This window comes from Athene cunicularia (assembly GCF_003259725.1).
Source record: "Athene cunicularia isolate RWA chromosome 3 unlocalized genomic scaffold, athCun1 chr3_part1, whole genome shotgun sequence".
NCBI classification, from domain to species: Eukaryota; Metazoa; Chordata; class Aves; order Strigiformes; family Strigidae; genus Athene; species Athene cunicularia.
Window position 1 is genome coordinate 7,675,119 of NW_020799097.1, and position 20,345 is coordinate 7,695,463.

Consider the following 20,345-nt stretch of genomic DNA (forward strand, 5'->3'; position numbering starts at 1 on the left):
TCAGTGCAGGCATACTGTGCTCAATTATAGAACTTGCTCAGGTTTTATAAAATACAAAAAAATATCTGCTGTAGTCATCTTTAACTGCCATTTAAACTACTGATCAGTTAAGTAAAAATAGCCATAAAAAGTATAGGGAAAAGATTCATTAGCAAGCGTTCTAACCTATGGTAAATATGTGTGTCCTGACTCACAGCAATACAGCTCTCATCCAATTCTGAGAAACCAGATATATTTCAAAACACATGTTAAGCTGAATATTATCAGCAGGGGCTGAGAACTGAATGCTAGAATATATAACTATCCAACAGTCAAAAATTTTCTCTGCCTTTTTTCATGTAAACACAGTAAAGGTTTCTGGTGTCCCCCCCACTTGCACTCCACCATTTTTGCTCCTTCAACTTTTCATTCTGGGGCCCTGTGATTAAACCAACTTTTATATCAACCCATGCCATCAGTGAGTTTGGGAACATATCTTGATGTCAAAAGTTGCTCCTTTGACATAACAAGCCTTGTCCCTTCACTTAATGTTTTTTTCCTGAGGCATCATTTGTAGTTTTCTCAGTATAAAGAAGTACATCCAGAAGACTGGTTAACTCTTAATAGCCTATAGCTGGTGTATACAACCAGTTTGCACCTAAGATTTGATCAACGTAGTTGTGTTCTCAATTCACAAACTGAGTAATGAAGGTACAGCTTGGATTGGAAAATTAAAATATTTTTCCCTCAGTAGCTTGTTATGGTACTTAGGCAAAACAGGGTATGCATCTCTGCTCACATTTTGTAACACATTGATTTTATTTTTTTTAAATGCCTCTGGCTGGTGTGGCTATGATGTCAAAAACTTCTGCATTTAGATTGAACTTAACATTCTTTTGATTAGGCATATCCAAGTCATTAAAGTGATACTTTGAAAGGTTTTTTGTGGTTTATAAAATCTCAGTTTTGTGGCAGTAGTATAGACTAAATCCAGATGGGCTATAAAATTAAGATTCTGGCTGAGTATTAAAGCTTTCTGAATTTTCAAAAATTACAGAGATACTAGTTTATTACACCATGTGTTGCCATTTAAAGTTATGTGGCTGAATGTGGTAAGTGCAAGGTGATTATATATACCACTAATTTTAAACAGAAGCAGTGCTAAGACCACATTGTGATTGGAAACTTTAGATGTGATGATTAAGTTTTTCTTATTTTTCGCTGATATGTTGTTAGGCTTTTTCTCAGATTTCAGTGTTGTGGAGTAAAAATATTTCCATCCACATAAAGCTGTGGCTGTGTGAACATAATTTTCCTTTGAAAGTGTATTGACACAGGTCAGCCAGTGACAGTCAGATAGTAGACGTGCACCAGGTCACCTGTACTCGCTTGTTAAACGTCTGTCTATGAGTTAGTCTGTTTGCTGTGAAGCACATATGCTGGCACTTAATTAACAAAACCCACCTATTGGTGTATGAAGAGTATTTTGAAAAAAAACAAATTCTCTGAGTATTTCAAATAAGCTAACTTAGATATCAGTTTTGTGATGGGATTTGCCACTTCTGTGATATTAAATAAGACAGTTTGGAAACTTCAGGAAAAATCCTGCTTAAAGTCCAGAGCCTGCTGAAAAGCAGCATGGCTTGTTATAACAGCTCAGGTGCTGCATTGTACAAATATCATCATTACACGGATTTCAGCTGTGCTGCTTTCATATGGTGTGAGGCCTGCGCTAGTAAGTTGCGTTAGCAGTATGCTAGTGCTGTACCATTCCTCTGTACCAGAGAAATATTTAAATATGTACTCACTGAACTTCAAAACTTCCTTGGATTTCCTTAAAATATTTTTTGCTCTTACTTAAATATAGTGCAGAAACTATCACTAGTATTCCTGAGAAATCACTAAGGAATTGTCCCACAGAAATGTTGATGTGGCCCTCTAGGGACCAGTTTGGAGATATGACAGAATATAATTTTTAAAAATGCTTTGTTATATTTTAAAGAATTGTTAATCTGAGTATTGTAATGTTTCCGTTGAAGAATAGCAGTTTCTCCCACTGTCTTTTCTAGATGGTCAAGTATTTGAAAGAGAGCAGGCAGATTTGGTTTACTCAAATAATTTTGCAACTTAGGAAAATTCTGCTTTTCCCTCAGATTTAAACACTATACACCTTTGTATCCAGAGTCTTTCCTGGAACTTACTAGTTATAGTTGTAATGGCAAACTTCCCTAGCAAAGAAGGAACTTAGGTCAGTGAGATGTTTCTCCTCTTAGGTTGCTGAAAAAGCTCTCTGAATGCTGTGCTGACAAGATCAATTTTCCTGATGGTGTAGCTGCGCATACTAGCATGGGTTCTCTGCAAGGAAAAACAAATAACATCAATTAAGGGTGTCATAGGTCTGTCAGCAGGTCTTTTAAATACAACTGAGTTCAGGTGATTGCAGGACACAGAATATTCAAGTCATGCTCTCAGTGACCTTGGTGATGGTTAGACTTACTCATGTTTTAATGACATTTTAATAGCTCTTATTCTAAATGTTTGCACTAAAGTAATCATAAAGAATAAATAAGATACACAGAAGGTTTCAACGTATAAATAGCTATAGATTTAAAGTAAAGGAATACACATAATCTCATCATCTTCTCTTAGTTGAGTGCTTGTGCTTGCTCCACCGTTCAGGGTCAGATCTTTTGTGTACTGCCAGTAGCTGTTTAGGACATGTCTACCAGGTTTTCTTCACGTTCTTGCAAAGGGCTGGGTAAGGCAGGGTAGGTAGGCATGGTGCACTTAGTGCTTTACAGTTCTTCCCAATGGCCTGATCTGGAGAGAATTTTGTTATTTCAGCCAGTCTGCATCTGCCTTAAACAGTCTCTCTTAGAAACTTGTTCTCTCCTTCTTTGTTGGCTTTTTCAATGAAATAGCTTTTTTCAGTTTGTTGTCTTATTCACGGGACCAGTCTGAGCCTTGTCCTTATATTTTCTTTTGTTGATATTTTCATCCCTCACATACCTCAGATGGAGGCAAAACAGATGCTCCAGCTACCTCTGCATATGTGATTGCTGGATATCTCTTGGTGTTAGAGATGTGCTCATCTCTCAGAGACGTTCTGGCTCAGGGCTGGACAACTCAGCCAGGTGGATATACCTGTGCTCAGTGTGCCGAGGCTTCTAGCTCATCTTACCTGAGGTATCTCATCTCCCTTTGTGAGACTGGGCTTTCATAGAACTGAATGGTGTACCAGTTCTTACTACTCCAATGTACGTACTGTGTTCACTCCTTTTTCTTTCCATGGCCTAGCATTGCTGTAGTTCCTCAGGCATATTAGTTACTTCTTCAGGTGCTCAGACATGAGCTACAGGTAATCCCCATAGACTGAAAAACACCTCCTGCCCCCGTGTAGACCTGCCTGCTCTGTCTTCTTCAATGCAATGACAAAAGTTGGTTAGACTGGGAACAGATCCTCTCACTGTAGACTATTCTTGACACAAGTATGACAACAGTGTGAATTTCCTTAGGTACAAACTAGATGTTTATAGTAATACCACTAGATCTACCTATTTTCTTTCCTCCCCAAACGTCACATGTAGATGTGACACATTAGATATATGAGCAAGTCCCATCCTTTCAACAAAGATCTGTATTTCTGGAAGTTTATCTCCATGCACAAAAGATCATTAGTAATTCCTGGCCAGCACTGTCTAATGAATGAAGTTGACCAACTTTCAAGTATTCATAGTGAAAAAACAACTTATGGACATGCTCGTGGCAGGTGCATTTCTGTGTCTACATATGGACAACACAATTTGAAGTTCTCTACTTACTGCCAAGTAACTTCTCTTTATGATTATGTAGTAAGAGTTTGTGGTATCAGTGGCTTTGAGGTGGTGCATGTTGCAGGTCCACATTAATTTTTTAACACATGAAGACTAATAATTTATTCTAAGATTTTACTCAACAGCTCCAGAATTTTACCCCTTTTACCAAGGATCACATACAAAATCAATCCCTTAGTTCATAGTAACATAGTCATCTTGTGTTTCTAAAACTATTTGGTGACTGTCATTCAGGCTTGATAAAGCTTCCAGGTTGAAATCCTGGGGTCTGGAGTCGTCTTTGGATTGCCCACAAGGTGTGTGCAGCTACAGCCCATGTCATACATTGCATTTAACCTGACTTCGCAGTGCCTCGTGTAGATGGTGTAGTGGGTGTATTGAGTGATGTGGTACATACTACTTCATGGATACATATTACTGAGACAAGGTTTTAATTTATTTCAGGCTTAGAACGGAGTCAAACAGGTTAATTTTTATGTGCCAATATGAATAAATTCCAGTGAGTCTTTCCTTTACAAGTTTAATTTTTATTTGATTTTCTAATGTCTCATTACAAGTTTCTCAGGAGAAATCCTAACTTTGTTGAAATCTCAGGGAATTTTGCCATTGCCTTTAAAAAAACCCCTAGGGCTTGGCCTTATGTAGTTGAGTCTACATAACAGAAGTCTTCCTTGGGAAGAAACTCTTTGAGTAAATCAGCTACATGTGTTTTTCAGAGTCAGTGATGACTGGTCACAAGTACTTAAAACTGTGTGTGTTTTATAAATATGAAATTGCAAGAGTTGGAAGCTCATGATGTCTGTTTTCAGAAAGTTGAATGTTTGTCATTCCTTTCTGACCTTTTGGTGTTGTTCTGTCGTTGTCCATAGAACTCATATGTTTCACTCTTCAAATTTATGTTCATTATATTCCTTCATTTTTTTTTTGTTTTTTTTAGGACCCAATGTTGTCTTCCAGTGTGAAAGCACCTCAGAGACCCACTATCCAAGTTTGACTGTAGCGTGGAGGCAGGGTGGCCAGCCCTGCTCACATATCTCTGACACAAACCTTTTGCTTCGTTTGAACGTTAGATCCAGTCAAGAAATTAGGTTTTTCTGGGTTTTCTTATAATCTACAGTTACAGTTGATTTGTAAAAGCAGAAAGGATAGTGGGTCTTTGTGTGGCTTTCACTGCTGTTCATTCTTGTTTCCTTCAGTATTTTTCTTTGGTATTGATAATCGTAGATCATTAGCATGCATATCAAGTTATCGTTTGCATGGTGGGATTGCAGACACACAAAGACCCACTATTTGCACAGTTTCTGAGCTATTTTGAATGGGCAGTTGTGTTCTTTTAATGTTGTAATGTACATACTTTGCAGAATTAAAATGTTCACTCATTACTGTTCTAATGGACTTGATTTAATCTCTTACATATTGAGCTTTTAAAATTGGCAGCCTACAAGGCTCATCCAGAAAACAAACCCTACTGTCTCTGCTGCTGATAGTCACTGTGATTACAAACATGCTGCAAGATCTAAGATTTAGATCTGGTGCAGTCCATACAGCCTTTTAATACCCTTTTTAACTGGGGAAAGAATTAAGCGTAGAGTGGAGGATATTTGAGATTTTTCTTCCTTTACAGTAGTACTATAGCAGGAATTTGAGCTCAGTATGTCATATCCCTAAACAGTCTCCTTACTTTAAATAGTTTATTCCGATAATTCATATTTGTTTTCAGTTTTAGCAAACAGCAAACATGTACTAGCTACTGCAGTAAGTAGTTACACAGCCTCTGTGCTGCTAGGCCCTTTCCCTGCCTCTTTTCATTAAATAGCTAACAATACTGAATAGTGTTTTTATCTGGCTACGGTCTGCAGTGACTTAAAGTACTGTCTGAAAGTTGCTGCTCTTCTTTGTTAAATAAATTAGCAGCCTAGTACATAGGTAACCTCGATAAAGAGGTGTTGCCAGAAAAAAAACACTAACAGCCACTTGGAGCTGAAGGCAGAGCATTTGGGTTTAGGAAATGGAACCATACACCTCAGCTCAAAAGTGGTCCTTAAAGGTACAGTTATGGCATTTCAGCAGTATGGTGCAGTGAAGGTGTCCATGTTTTATGAGTTTGAGGGGAGGGAGGCACCAGGACTTCAGGACTATAACTCTGATACCCCTTTAAATAAAAGGATTAATTTAATAGGAGACTTTGTCTGATTAAGTAGTTCTGTGCTCCTGTAACAACAGGAGAGATCTAGTAGACACGGTATTTAATTTAGTTGTTTTCCTGAACTTGGTTACGAAACGTTAAAGGTCACTTATGCAATCAGAAATGTTTACAAAACACTGCTTGTTTACTATATACACATATATAGAGAGAGGAATGTTGTGAAGGTACTATCAGGAAAAGGTTAGTCCAATTGCAGAAATTTAAAAGCATTTCTCCAAAATTTCTGTGTTATGTATTTAATATACTTGATCGAATAATGTATATGTGCCCTCTAGTTCAGAGATATATCTTTTGTGCAATACGGACTACAGCAATGTGCCTACATAAAAGTACAAATGGATTTTTATTCTGGATGTATTTTGTCTAAACCTTATTTTATTATAGAATGAAATCATGTTATTGTAGGCAAATAATGTGCTAGATAATTCCTAAAGTATTCTAGCTGACTTGATTTTCTTCTGAAACTACATTTTAAGTATTTCTACTGAAATATGTTAATCACCCTGAACTGCCTTCTCTGAATTTCTGACTTTGAAAGCTTGTTTAATACAGGCTGAAGCATGTAGTGCTACACCAGTGGCATCAGGCAATCACTCTAATCTAATAATTAGGTGATCTCATAAATTACCCCATTTCTAAAAGGCACTGTTAACCTGAGGGATTTGAGCCAAACTGACTTCCCAGCGTTCAGTGACAGTTTTTCTTGAATGCCAAGTTACTACCAATTGTCTTTGAAAACTTAAAAACAATTTCACATCCTACCTGGGATGTTCTAGAAAATAGTTACATGGCATTTTCCAAAACCAACTGGCATTCTACCCACTTTTTACTAATACAGTTGACAATCAGGATAGTATTAAGGTCAAGTTTCACACAAGTACCCCTGTTGTTGGGTATGTAGATATAAGCATAGATAATTATTGAAACGGCTTCCCCTCAGTTTGAACTGATGAGTATTGAAATGAAGCGTTTGGGGGCTTCCATGGTTACTTTTCCATGTTTCAGTATTACCTGAGTATGTTCTAAATTCTCTAATAACAAAGATAATAATAATAAACCTTAATAATGCTGATTGAAAGATACATAGTCCTATCCTTCAGTATTTGTCTCTACTGCAAAAGTCTGCCTAACACAGCTCAAGCACAATCATCTGAGAGCTCTGCTCTCCTCTGCACACTCGCACAGAAAGAACTGAATACATACATCAGATCATTCAGAGGCAGGACTATGCCAAGGATATATTTAAGGCAAGATTATTTTAAAATAATGTTCTGTATCAAGGAAGAGGTGTAGCTAATAGAAGCTGGGTTTAAATCGGACTTTTTCTTTCAAAAACGTTACTTTTTCTCTGGTTGTGTGCAATCCACTCTTTTTGATAAAAGTCCATAGAGTTGAGTTCAGATCTCATTCCAGTCAGCCAGGTAAAACTAGCATTCAAATGTTCATCCCTTACTTGGGTGAAGAAGGTTGGCTTTGGAACTAAGGACAATCAAAAAATATTTTTGTCAAACTGATGGTCCCCAGTCAAGAGATGAGAATCTAAATGTCACTCAGAGGTGCACAGGGTTAACAGTTAAAACTGAAGCCAACTGGGAAAGCGAAATACGATGTTGCCTGCAGTGTAGTACTTGCTTAATATTGTTTCCTGTGGGCCAGCAGAGAATAGGAGCCATGGTGTAATTGGGGGCAAGAATGTAAACGATGCTGTAAATGCACAAGAACAGGTACTGAAATGCTTCCTAATTTTGTAGCTGCCTAGTTTGCTTAATGGACTAACAACCTCCAGAAGTGTAGTTTTACAAAAGCTTAGTTTACAGAGCTGAGTTCCTGATCCTGAAGTTGGATCTATGCAGGAAAGTCTTGTGCCACCACCAAGACCTGATTTCAGGGCTGGGGTGTGCGACTAGTCACTGATCCTGAAGGGCTGTGGAAGCATATGACGCACTATCGTAATGTCAGCGTTAATAATATTACAGTTAGGAGTGCAGAAGTCATAAAACACCATCAAAAAAGTTACATGGTAATAATTGAAATGTCTCCTACCAGTCTATTTATGCCATCTAGATGCTTGGTCAGATCGTATCCCTGTGTGATTTTTGGGTTGAAAACAACTGTAAATAAGTCTGCTCATAGGAATGCCGACAAACCTTGACCTGTAGTAGTGTTGGGAGCTGCTACAGGGTCATGCTACTTTAATGTAATGAACTAATAAAACTGCTACGTAATGGTGTGTGCTGCCTTAAAATCTCTTTTGTTGTTCTTTTCAAGCTAGAGTATTAATGTTCGGGGATGATTGTTAAGACATGCAAATGCAGGCCTTGCTTAGCATGAGGCAATTGTTCATCTTTGTTTTTAAACAAAGTTGTAAGATAACTATGCAAATGTATTTTATTAAAGGGACACATGAAAGGATCTAGTTTGTCTGTTGTGGTTTTTTTTGTCCATCTGTGGAGGACTTTTTCCCATCTGAATAGCTTGATATGAGCATTATGTTATGTGGCTTTGTGGTGGAGAGACTTCATTTTTCTTTTTACCTCTTGAAAATTGAATCATAAATATTTTATGTTGTAGCAGAGAGAGTATACTGCATTTACTGATTAGGCAAGATTGGATAAAAGTTTTTATTGTTTTTCCCAGGGCCTGATGGAAACCAGCTTTTCCACAGCAACAGATTTATTGGATTAGTTCCTTTTATGGGTTTCAGTAGGCACAGAGGCCACTGACAGCTACAGACAGTGACAGGAGTACATCACAAGTGAGTTAGCCTTATGTGTGCCAGCAGAGATTGTAAAATGGCTATGGGTGATGTCCTGTGATACCATCAGTCTGTTCTCTGGCTGGACTAAGGGGACTATTTTAATGCCAGACCATGGTAATTAAGGTGAGATGGAGTCTTTCTATGGTAGCCTGGGAAAACAGAGGCAGGCTAATACAGGCAAAAAACCCAACCCTTATCTGCTTTTTCCAGTCATATCAACTGGCCTGAACTGAAAAAAACAAACCCAAAAAGTGTAAAAAAACAAATCCCCCCAAACCACCAAAACCCACCCCAAACCCAAACAACCAACACCTCCCACTCCAATAAAAACCCCAAACCAAACCAAACCAACAACTCACAACCCTAAACAAACCAAGCTATTTCCTTACAAATGCAGTTTATACTACATATCTTCACTGGTGACCCAAAGCAGTGATGCCTCTGATATAAGATCGATCCTTCAGGACAAGTGCCTTAACTCATGTTTGAGGCTTAAGCTGACTTTCCAGAGTGGTCATTTTTAAGGTGTTTTTTTCATTCTTCATTGTAGGGAAGTTTGTTGGGGAAGGGGACAAAGCACTCAGTGCCCAAGAAGATCTGGGAATCATTGAAAGCCTTTTATCAATCTTTTTCTATTTAAATTCTCTGGAATTGGCTTTTAAGCAAAGAATTTTAATTCACTCCCCTTTTCTTTTTAACAAAGAAAAAGGTGGGGTTTTTTTGTGAAATGGTGTTAGGTCTTGTTCATCTTTCTTTCATTTGAAGATTTCTTCAGAAAGTGTCATTCTTCCCCTTGAACATACTCATATTTTGGATTTGAGTAATTGGAAAGTTGTTCTTCCTCAGCCCCCCATGTTTTTCAGGCATTTGAATCTCCTGCAGAGGAGAAGATCTTTTGACTGTGACACTCAGTAGATTTTCATGCATTGTTAATTATGTTAGTAAGAAGAAAGTATTTCTTGTTCAGGTATCTTTGGAGATGAAGTATAATTTTAAACACAACTTTAGAGACTGGGATTTCCTGTTTATAAACTCTCCAGCTTGTTTTACCCTGCCCCTGCAAGACACCTGCTTCCTCACCTTGGAGAGCAGGATTTATCACAAAAGGTACCACCGTTGTAGTAGACATCCCTCTCTTGCTGTGCCCTGAGTTTCAGAGGTATCATAGCAGACACCCAGTGCTTGCTCTGTTAGACAATGTTCTGAGGGGGAGCTAGGCAGGTCCTGCCCCAGATTGTCTGAAGAGCCTGGCAGTACCCTGCTCTGGGGGGCACAAGTGGGCTGGCTTGTCCTCCAAGGGTGATGTAAACCTCTTACTCAGTCAACAGAGGGAGGTGAGCCCCCAGCGAGGGCAGCTGAGAGTCCCCTCTGCAGGTGCTCCCCAAAATCTCACTGCTTTTCATTAGCTGTATGGGGAGCTTGGGATGAAGCTTTACAAGACAGAAGCCAAACCAACAGCTTTCTGCTGCCAAAAAAAGGCAGTTTTATTGCTTCCACGCACGTTCCTGGCTGCTAAACTAGCAGAAAACTACTGTTTTCTTTTTTCCCATCAGGATTTCTTTGCTGCTAGGGTGTGAGCTGGGAGTCAGATAAGTGCCAAAATTCATGCAAGGAAAGGAAGGAACCGGAATGGGGGAGGAGAGTGAGTAGAGATGCAAGTCCACCCTTTCTGTAGCAGTGAGCCTATGGGTTGCTATGCCCACTTTGGGAAAGCATTGGCAAATGTGCTAGGCAGGTTGTTCTATTCTCTGTCTTGTTGGCTTTTCTTCCCTTCAGATCCAAATGCCTGAATTCACCCTCTAAAATCAGATGTGTGAATTTGTGTACTATGTTTTAACGCCAGTATTATCAGACCCATCAGAATTTGGGGCATTTTCACTAGTGCTTATTTAAATATAAGATAGCACCCATCCATTTCCCAAAAGCTGACAGTCCAAGTACAAGGTTAGTGCAGGAGCCGGTTAATTTAATTGCATTTTTGTATCTGATAATGAGCTTATAAACCAAACCTATTTTAGGTCCATATAAAAAGGCCTGTTTTCCTTCCAGTGTTTGCTTCAACTTCGAGTAGGCAGCATGAGACAGACACAAATATGAGCGTGTGGGTTGTTCTCACAGTTCTGAGATACAAGCAAACAGCGACAGGAGCTTCAGTCTGTCCCTGCTTTTGCTGCAGAAGTGTACCTTGCAGTAGAGAAGAGAACCACATGGTCAAAGCTGAGACTTCCAAATCTGGACAGATAAAGTCTGGTTACTGTGCAAGCCCTTGATTTTCCTCAAATTTTATGTCTTAGGAACCAGGTGGGCTTAAACTCAGTCCTGTATAGACTAAAGGATAAGGCTAGAATCCAGAAGTAGGACATATTGGCCACAGTCCATCTTGATGGATTGAGATACCAAACTTCACGGGAATCACTTTGATCTGTAACTTTACTCCTTTTCCTCATCTAATTTTGGCCTAATTGTAACTTTGGGAATAACTAAGACCAGAAGCAGCATTCTGCATAATCAAAGGAGCTGCAATCTTTTTATGCAGATCTGTGCATAGAAAGTGGCTTTTTTTTTTTTTTTTTTCAAATCTTGTCAGAAAGCTTAAGATCTGTGATCTTCCTTAGGGGTACAAAACACAACTGAAAAGTCCTGATTTTAAATCTAGCTATTGTCTTTACTGTTTTACTTCTTTGTGGTGTTCAAAGGGTTTCCCTGTTCAAATACTTCAAATGGTGTCATAAAACTTAATTTGACAAGTGTTTCCCTTTTGCTGAAGGATGAAGCTTCTTCAGAGCAGCTTGATGCCTGTTCAGCAGGAAGGGCACAAGCCCACAAGGTTCTCCTTAGGCCACAGTCACATCAAGTTTAGCCAAATGCTTACTGTTTCAAAAAGTATCATTCCTCTAGAAATGACAGATCTAAATGAGTGTCCCTGTGATGTCCTTCCTGCTATTCTGCATAATCCACAGTTCACACTGGTTTAAAGTCTGATGCTGTCACATCAAGTGATAGATGTATGTTCTCAAATGCTCTGTAATTGTTTTTTTATTTTCCCCCACCCTGCTACTTTGCAGTACTCTGCTAGCATGGGATCAGAGTTTGACTGTGGCTCTCCTTTACTCATCTAAACATGTGCTCCACTTTGTTTTTACCAGTTTTTGATTCAGTTACTAAATTTCAAACATTGCTGTCATGCTACTAATATGTACAGTACAGAAAAAGCCACGTGAAGCTGTAGGGTCTGCATGTTATTACAGAAAACTTGGGGTTTGTGTCATGGAACGTCTGTGTGTCCCTCTGCATGATTTTGATCTTTCATACTCGATGCATAAAAAGAATTCGACATATTTCAGGCTCATTTTGTTTCTAAATGAGGAAAAAAAAAAAAGTTTTGCAGCTAGAAAGTTATGCAACTATAACATTATGCTTTATAATTTTACAAATTTGTACTGGTGGTTTGTTTTATAAATTAATAGCCAAGGCAGAGTACTTTAGAAAAGGGGTAGAGATTAAAGGTGCAATGTCCTAAGTCAGAACCAGGCACATTTTAGATAACTTCATCTCACAAAAGACATTGCATAAGGTAAGAGAAAATCACAGTTTTAAACAGTATGGCAGAAAAGGAGAAGAGATGAGAAAAATCATGAGACAAAGTGGCAGGAAGTCAGGAATTCTTATTCAGCATCACAGTACAAGAACAAGGGATGCTCAAAGAAATAAAAAGGTAACAGACTGAAAAAATGACATAAAGGGGGGAGGGTTCAATCAGTGCATCACAAGATTTTGAAACCTGCTGCTGGTGTGGACAGGGTGTTTAAAAAGAACAATTGAGTATATAGTCTGAACCACAGGTTGGTGTATGTTGTTGCAATTTTGTTAATTCATCAGATCTGATGACCTGAGTGGGATCTAAACTTCTGGCTTACTTCTTGTAGGGTGTGCTGATCTCCAGAGCCTTGACACCATGCAGCCGATGGAAAGGAAAAGGCAGGGCTACATTCACGAACTCATTCAGACAGAAGAAAGGTACATGGATGATCTTCAGCTCGTCTTAGAGGTGAGATGTGTTGGATGTGAAAATGCATTTTGAATAAGAACACCTCTGTCCTACTGAATAATAACGATAAAGGGATTCTTATGCATTGTGAAATGCTAGAGGAAGAATGGTATGTGAACACCTCCCTTTCTAGTGAATGTTATGTGGTTGTCCACCCGGCAAAAACATCCCCTTGTGAAAGCCATCATCCTACAAGCACCTTCCTGTTTTCCAAATCCTGTTCTTAGGTGTTTGGGCTCGGTGTAAAGATGATGGGCTGGGCCAGGGTGTCTTAGCAGAGCTGCACAGGCTCAAGACAGAAGCTGTATAAGCACCATAAAAGTTTATCATCTGCTTTTGTCTCCAGTTTTATTTCTGGAAGCAAGACCATCTCACTAGAGGCAGGGCAGGAACAGGCCAGCATTAGGTGGGCTTGGGCTGGGCATCTCTGTATAGAACAACTGTGTGGTGAAGTGATGAAGTGCTGAAGATGTTAAATAGACTGAGTTACACAGGTATTCTGCTATCCAGAGGTACTGCACCGAGGGCCTCTGAAAGAAGCTGTATTTCTGCACGCAGGTTGACTATGACTGCTCTAGATATGGGGATGGATGTGATGTGTAAGTGTAATTTGTGTAGCAGTTGACTCCGAAATCATGGGAATGCTCTGCTGAACAGTCAGGCTGCAGGTCCCAGTGCTTGTCCCTGCTTTGCAAATGGTGGCGCCAGCGTCAGAATGAGGTCACACACTTAGGAAAAATAGTGACAGCTGTCACAAGTGCTAGTAAGGAATTGCTTTTACCTTCTGAGGAACTGGACACCGAGCATTCAGAAAAAAAGTGAAATCACTGCTAGGCTAAATGAGGCTGAGCCATTTTTGATTCTGAAGAGTTGCTCACCTTTCTGATTGTTTGACTGCAGGTTTTCCAAAAACCGATGGCTGATTCGGGTTGTCTCACAGAAGGAGAAATGGGGCTGATCTTTGTTAACTGGAAGGAACTCATCATGTCAAATACAAAGTTACTGAAGTGAGTACTTAATCTGCATTTTTATGTTTTCCTCTTCATCTTTATTCTCTTGTTCCTCTCTCCAGGAAGCTTTCTGATTTTACTGTAAATATTTCTGTCCTTGCTGATTATTGCCTGTGATGCATGCATTCAGAACAGCCAAATGCATTCAGACTACCTCATAAAGAGGGAGTTTTTATGAGAGAGAGGGGTGGAATAAACAGCAAGAACAGATGCACATTTGCTATAATACCTTAGAAACAGAGCCTACACAAAAGCATGTACACAGGAGGCAGTCTTCCCAGTTTTCTGCAAAGCAACCTTTTATTCTCTAAAAATAAACTCTGGAGAGACAATTCCATTGAAATGGAATGCTGCTTGAATGCAGAGATTCATCCTGCTTGTTCCAGAAACCTCAAAGGAGAATCTCAGTCCCACAGACCCATCAGGCAGATTGTTCAGCTCAGCATGTTGTGCCGGTGACTTTGGGGGGTCAGGCAGGGCCCGGCGCCGCCTCGAAGTGCCTGTGCTGTGTAGGGGCGTTCACCTCGCGGGCCTGTGTCCTGTCAGAGATAGATGGATGGTGTAAGGATCTTGATTTAGGCCTCGCAGACTTGGCAGCAAAGTTGGATGGTGATTTCTTTCCTCTTCAGAGCCTTGCGAGTGCGTAAGAAAACAGGAGGAGAAAAAATGCCAGTGCAGATGATTGGGGACATCTTAGCAGCAGAGCTGTCTCACATGCAGGCCTACATTCGGTTCTGCAGCTGCCAGCTTAACGGAGCTTCGCTGCTGCAGCAGAAAACTGATGAAGATGCTGATTTCAAGGACTACTTAAAGGTATCTTGTTCAGTAGCTTTTGTGCTTTCTCCTTTCCTCAGTGACAGGAGCCCATCGAACCAGCATCGACCAGACCAAAATAACCCAGAAGAGTAAAATCTTATAAAAATACCTAAAAACCAAGGTGTATTTATATGATAACCATGGTTAACACTGTGTGTGCTTTTTATTTATATACCTGTCTTTCTCTCTAACTAATTTATTACTCCATTTTCCATTTCCATTGCTCATTACTTCAGTGTAACACTAACTCCACAAAGTTATGGTGCCGGTGTCTGCACCTTCCCAAAAATACCTGCTGTCAGAAGGTTAAGAGCCTGTGGAGTTGAAATAAAAAAGCTGTTCTGAACATGCTTGTAATTCAGTGGGGCATGCAGTGTGTGTCAACCGTGGGGCTGCAGCCAGGGCCAGAGGTGTGCTGTGTCACAGACAGGCATGTTGCAGAAATAAATAAGGAATTGCTGCCATACTGCAGCTGATGCAGTGGCTTTGAGGCCATGAAAGGAGAAATGCCAGAACTGTTGACGTCAGGCGTTCGTTTGTGTCATCGCTTTGGGGTTTTTTTCAACCTGAGTAGAGCCTGTAATGTCAAAATAAAAGCTGGAACGGTTTTGAATGTACGGATTCTGCATGAGCAGTGATCCTATGGCTGGCAAAGCATCTGAGTACAGTTTGTTCTAGATATAAGTATTGTTTGCTCACTGAAAAATCTTAGGATTTTTTGGAATGCCTGGAAAAATGAATCTGATCAGACAGTTTCAGTTTTCAGTGCAGTGAGGCAACTGTTTCTTGATGAGTAATGCAATGTCTCCATTAAATCTCTGGATTGCATCGTAGAAACTTGCCTTGGACCCTCGCTGCAAAGGAATGCCCCTCTCCAGCTTCCTCCTGAAACCTATGCAGAGGATAACCCGCTACCCTCTGCTCATAAAGAGTGTGAGTACCCTAAGTGAGGTTTTGTAGGTGAATGCTTTTGCGTTTGATCTTGATAGCAAAAGCAAAAAAAGCCTTGTCCCTCTATGGGGGTTTCTCTGAGAGTGTGGAGTAGTACCTGTGTTTACCTCTGGTTTTATCTTGTTTTCTCCCCTTTTTGATCCATACCAGATTCTAGAGAACACTCCAGAAAATCACCCCGACCACAGTAACCTCAAGCTTGCCTTGGAACGTGCAGAGGAGCTGTGCTCTCAAGTTAACGAAGGGGTGCGTGAGAAAGAGAACTCGGACAGGCTGGAATGGATACAGTCCCACGTGCAGTGCGAAGGTCTTGCTGAGGTAGCTGCATTGATATGCTGTACGGCAGAGACTTCTCCGAGTCACTTCAGAAAGGCTGGGGGAGGGAATAAGGTCCTTGCTCACATCTGTTACTAGAATGTGATCCACTGCTGAGCTGCTGGCAGAGAAGCTTTTCTTAAATTGAGCTCACAGCCATAATGTGATGAGCCCTCGTTTTTGTGTGATTTTGGAGGTGGAAAAATCTTGATTTATCAGCTTAAAACTGACACCATTTAAACTGTTAAATAAACAGAAATAACTCTTATCTCTGACGTTCTGCTCATGCTGCCACTGGGCTAAGTCAGGTGCTACTCTGTGGAATTTCACTTTGTGTGTGTTTCCCAGGGATTTTGTTCACACAGAAAGGACACAGAAGCCCTCAGTGCCAGATCCTCAAAGATATGTGGGGTTCAGGGTCCTGTACCTTTCAGGACAGCCTTCGAAATGAGGTGTTATGACAGTTCTCCACTGCCTGCATAAGGAACTGGGGCTTAGCAGGCCCAGGAGGTCTGTCCTAGTTCCATCACCTAATTGTGCACCCATAAGATGTGACCTGACTGCAGACTCAGCAGGCTCTGGACACGGCTTCTGGACAACAGAAACGTGGCCACTAGGTAGATGCCTTCACTCAGTCAGACCCCTCTGTGTGTTGTTGGTAAAGCTTAAATCTCCTTTAAATTGGGAGTAGTGCCGATACCATGGCAGATTATGAAGCTGTTTCCCTTCTCTTAATTTGTAACTAAATTCATTAAACAAACCAGAACAGCATTTTGAGCAGCTTGAGCAATCTCCACTGTGAAGAGGAGCGGGAATTGTTGTCTGCATTAACTTGCTGCTGCTAATGGGTTTTGTTTCTCCTAGCAACCTGTGTTCAACTCCCTCACAAACTGCTTGGGACCACGGAAACTCCTGCACAGTGGCAAGCTGTACAAGGCCAAGAGCAGTAAGGAGCTGTACGGCTTCCTTTTCAATGACTTCCTCCTGCTCACCTACATGGTGAAACAGTTTGTATCTTCCGGCTCCGATAAACTCTTCAGCCCCAAATCCAACTCCCAGTTCAAAATGTACAAAATGGTGAGTGAATTGAAGTGCCCCGTGGTCATGTTGATTCAGTGGGACCTGGCTTCTGATGAGGAATGCTCTTCTCCCTGCTGGGATTAGCTCTCTGGCCCCACCTGATCCTTTGCTGTCACACGGGTGTGTGCTGGCAGCCAACATGCACGAACAGCATTGGCTTAGTCACTGGAAAAGGACAGGCTTCTGTGTCTTGGTTTAATAAACACTTCTGTCCACTTTGTGCTGAAGGGCAGAAATAGCATCATGCCTGAGCAGCTGAATGGGATGTTGGGAAGCAGGAGCCTTGACCTGAGTTTGCACAAGCTCCTGCATCCACAAGAAAATACCTGTCCTTCTTTAGAAAGCAGTAAAAGGTGCAAAACTTTGGTCTGTGTGTCCACACAGTGCATGGACTCTCAAGATTCTGGAGTTGGGGAGATAAATTTAAATTTCAGGTCTGCTTTCCAACAGAGAACCTGAGATACTCCCAGATTTCCAAGCTCTGCACTGCAGGTCTGCTTACACAGCCTTGCCCTTTTCACAAAGCTCTGTATCTGGGAAGACAGAATGGGGTGTATCGCCGGAGTTTTTCTCTCGGTCCTTTCTCACATCCTTTACACGGTGATCTGATTGTTTGTCCTGTGTCCTAAGACTTTCATTTTCCCTACAGTAAATCAGTGTATTTAAACATTCTTGTAGAGTCTCCACTGACTGTCAGGGTGATGCTGCCACAGTGATGCCTGCTTTTCTTTCAGCCTGTTTTCCTTAATGAAGTCCTAGTGAAACTGCCCACAGACCCTTCAAGTGATGAGCCAGTTTTCCACATATCACACATTGACAGAGTTTACACGCTTAAAACTGACAACATTAATGAGCGGTGAGTAGTGAAAATGCAGCTCTGACCTTAAACTTGTTGATCATGGCTGTAGGCTGTATTTACAGTGAGTAGACTTGGGGAGCTCTGAGTTCAGGGACAGGGTTTAGTCTCTTGCTCAGGAAATGAACTCATTTGACTCTCATTTGAATTACAGTTTTTCTCTGATTTTGTTCTGCTTGTGTGGCAGCTTTTGCAGTGGAATCCAGTCACATCTACTGCTCCTCGATGTTACAGCTGTACAGAAGAATAGTTTAGGCTGCAAAATCAGTCTTTAATGTGACCCAGCAGTCTTTAATAAAACAGGATCTCTATCTTCATTTGTTTAAGCTGATGTCTAAATGTGGCATTAAATCCAAAACCTCCACTGCATTAGTTCTTGAACTAACTTGATTTGTTGTAATGCCCCTGAAACCTCATGGGGGGAGAAAATGGCAGAAGAAATTGGGGCAGAGTTGCTGATACTGAAGAATTTCCTGCCTGTGGTATGACCCTGACTATAGGGATTCCTCTTTGCAGTACTGCCTGGGTCCAGAAAATCAAAGCAGCATCAGAGCAGTACATCGAGACTGAGAAGAAGAAACGTGAAAAGGCTTATCAAGGTACCTGCTGCGTTCCGTATTTCTCTCTCATCCACACGGACACGTGGGTAGGGCCTTTTCTGGAGGATGACACAATGTCTGTGTAGGATCTCCCTCTTCAGATCTATTGCCAGTTTTTACAGTTACAACCAATCCATTTATTTGCTATTTCTTTGTTCCCAGCTCGCTCACAGAAAACCTCAGGAATAGGACGGTTGATGGTGCACGTGATTGAAGCAACAGAACTAAAGGCCTGTAAGCCCAATGGTATGTGAAGGAAATAGTGTCAAATTACTTTTAAACCTGCAACGTTTGGAATGCCTTGCTGAGAGGAGTTCGGTGATTGGGGAAACATTGTGGTTTCAGCTACAGCTTCTGAACAAATCAGCCATTATTTAGTTTAGAGAGCTGAGTGAAGAACCAGCTCTGTGCTGCTCTAGGCTATAGGGATTGCCTGACCCACATCTTCTAGACAGCAGCGTCGGTAGGTGTGTGTCCAAGCAGCCTCCAGACAGGGAGGGAGTGTTTTGTGCTGCAGAGGTGTTCCACTGCTCCTTCTGTCTTTAGGGAAGAGCAACCCGTATTGTGAAATCAGCATGGGCTCCCAGAGCTACACGACGAGGACCCTGCAGGACACCCTGAACCCCAAGTGGAACTTCAACTGCCAGTTCTTCATTAAGGACCTGTACCAGGATGTCCTGTGTATCACCATGTTTGACAGGGATCAGTTCTCACCCGATGGTAAGTGTGAATATTTGTTTGAGGACACGAATGCTCTTCTGTGACTTGGGGTACACAGTTCCTCGCCAGCAGTTCCAAGAGCCTGTAGGTATGGCTGCTTCCTGAGAAGTGTTGTGTAAAAACGATGCCTCCTTTCTCAGGAGGTTCAGTAGCCTTCCAGAGCCAACAGCTCTGGGCAGGCACGTTGGATCCCGCTCTGGCTTTTGAATCAGACACAGAATTATTTTTCTGTCAGGCTGAGGAGACAGAGAAGTTGAAAGCAGAAGCTTTTCACTCACACTATAGGTGCCCAAAAATAAGGTGCTAAGTTATATTTGCACAGCAACAGCTTGACAAGCTTTCATATTTTGCTTGGAAACATGTTTTTTGTAGTCAGATGCTTCTCTTTAAAAGGTTAAGGGCCTTTTCAGGGCTCAGACACATGAATTATTGCAGATTTGCAAGGTCCTGCCTTGACTTGAGTTGTCCTGTGCGTCACTGTAGCTCAGTCTTTTCTCCTGTGAGGTAAGGTGATTTTGCTAGGCTGCTTCTCCCAGTTGGACAGCCAAGTCTGGGATTTTTTTCAGTTCACAGTAAATCTTTTAATGCACACACACACACACACACAATATATATATGAAATTGCTACAAAGAGGGTCTATAATTTCCTAACAGGACTGTAAACCTACTAGTGGCAGTAATTGTTCAAGGTCATTTTTCATGTGAAAAGAATGATATATGAGCCTAATTAAAAGTTGGCTGAGCCAGAATAGATTTTTTTTTTTATTGCCTTCATAGCACCACAGCTGACTTGTAAACAGGTTCCATCACTTAACTCTGAGCTTCCAGCCCTAAGACAGGGTAACATTTGAAGAACCATATGTCCTTCAGTTATTGTATCAATTGAAATTGTGTTCCTGTATTTTTGAACTGTATTTTTAAAGCCCTTAGATCAAACTGTGACATGAAGGCATGTTTTCCATCCTAATTCCACAGCATTTTTGTCTTCTGAAGAAAACCTTTTTTGTCAGTGCTGGCTGATACAGGCAGGGCTGGCGGCAAGTCAGACAGGAAGCTTGGGACCAGTGCTTTGGAACTGAATATACACTGTGCAGTGTTGCTGCTTAACCTGACACTTTCAGATTTTCTAAGCTTAATGTCTTTGCATAATGAATTTTCTTATTCACTTGCCCAA

The 20,345-nt window shown here is 40.9% G+C and overlaps 1 protein-coding gene across 4 annotated transcripts in view; it reads left to right on the forward strand.

Annotated features, from left to right (window-relative positions):
- The window catches only part of ITSN2 (intersectin 2), a 74,034-nt gene that overhangs the window by 50,808 nt on the left and 2,881 nt on the right, over positions 1-20,345 (forward strand). For all 4 annotated transcript variants that reach the window (XM_026844098.1, XM_026844099.1, XM_026844100.1 and 1 more), the window contains 10 exons: positions 12,703-12,824; positions 13,725-13,831; positions 14,464-14,647; positions 15,485-15,583; positions 15,752-15,919; positions 16,781-16,993; positions 17,731-17,852; positions 18,369-18,451; positions 18,614-18,697; positions 18,998-19,171. In XM_026844098.1, coding sequence (XP_026699899.1) covers positions 12,703-12,824; positions 13,725-13,831; positions 14,464-14,647; positions 15,485-15,583; positions 15,752-15,919; positions 16,781-16,993; positions 17,731-17,852; positions 18,369-18,451; positions 18,614-18,697; positions 18,998-19,171 — 1,356 coding nt within the window. The remainder of the gene's footprint in view (positions 1-12,702; positions 12,825-13,724; positions 13,832-14,463; positions 14,648-15,484; positions 15,584-15,751; positions 15,920-16,780; positions 16,994-17,730; positions 17,853-18,368; positions 18,452-18,613; positions 18,698-18,997; positions 19,172-20,345) is intronic.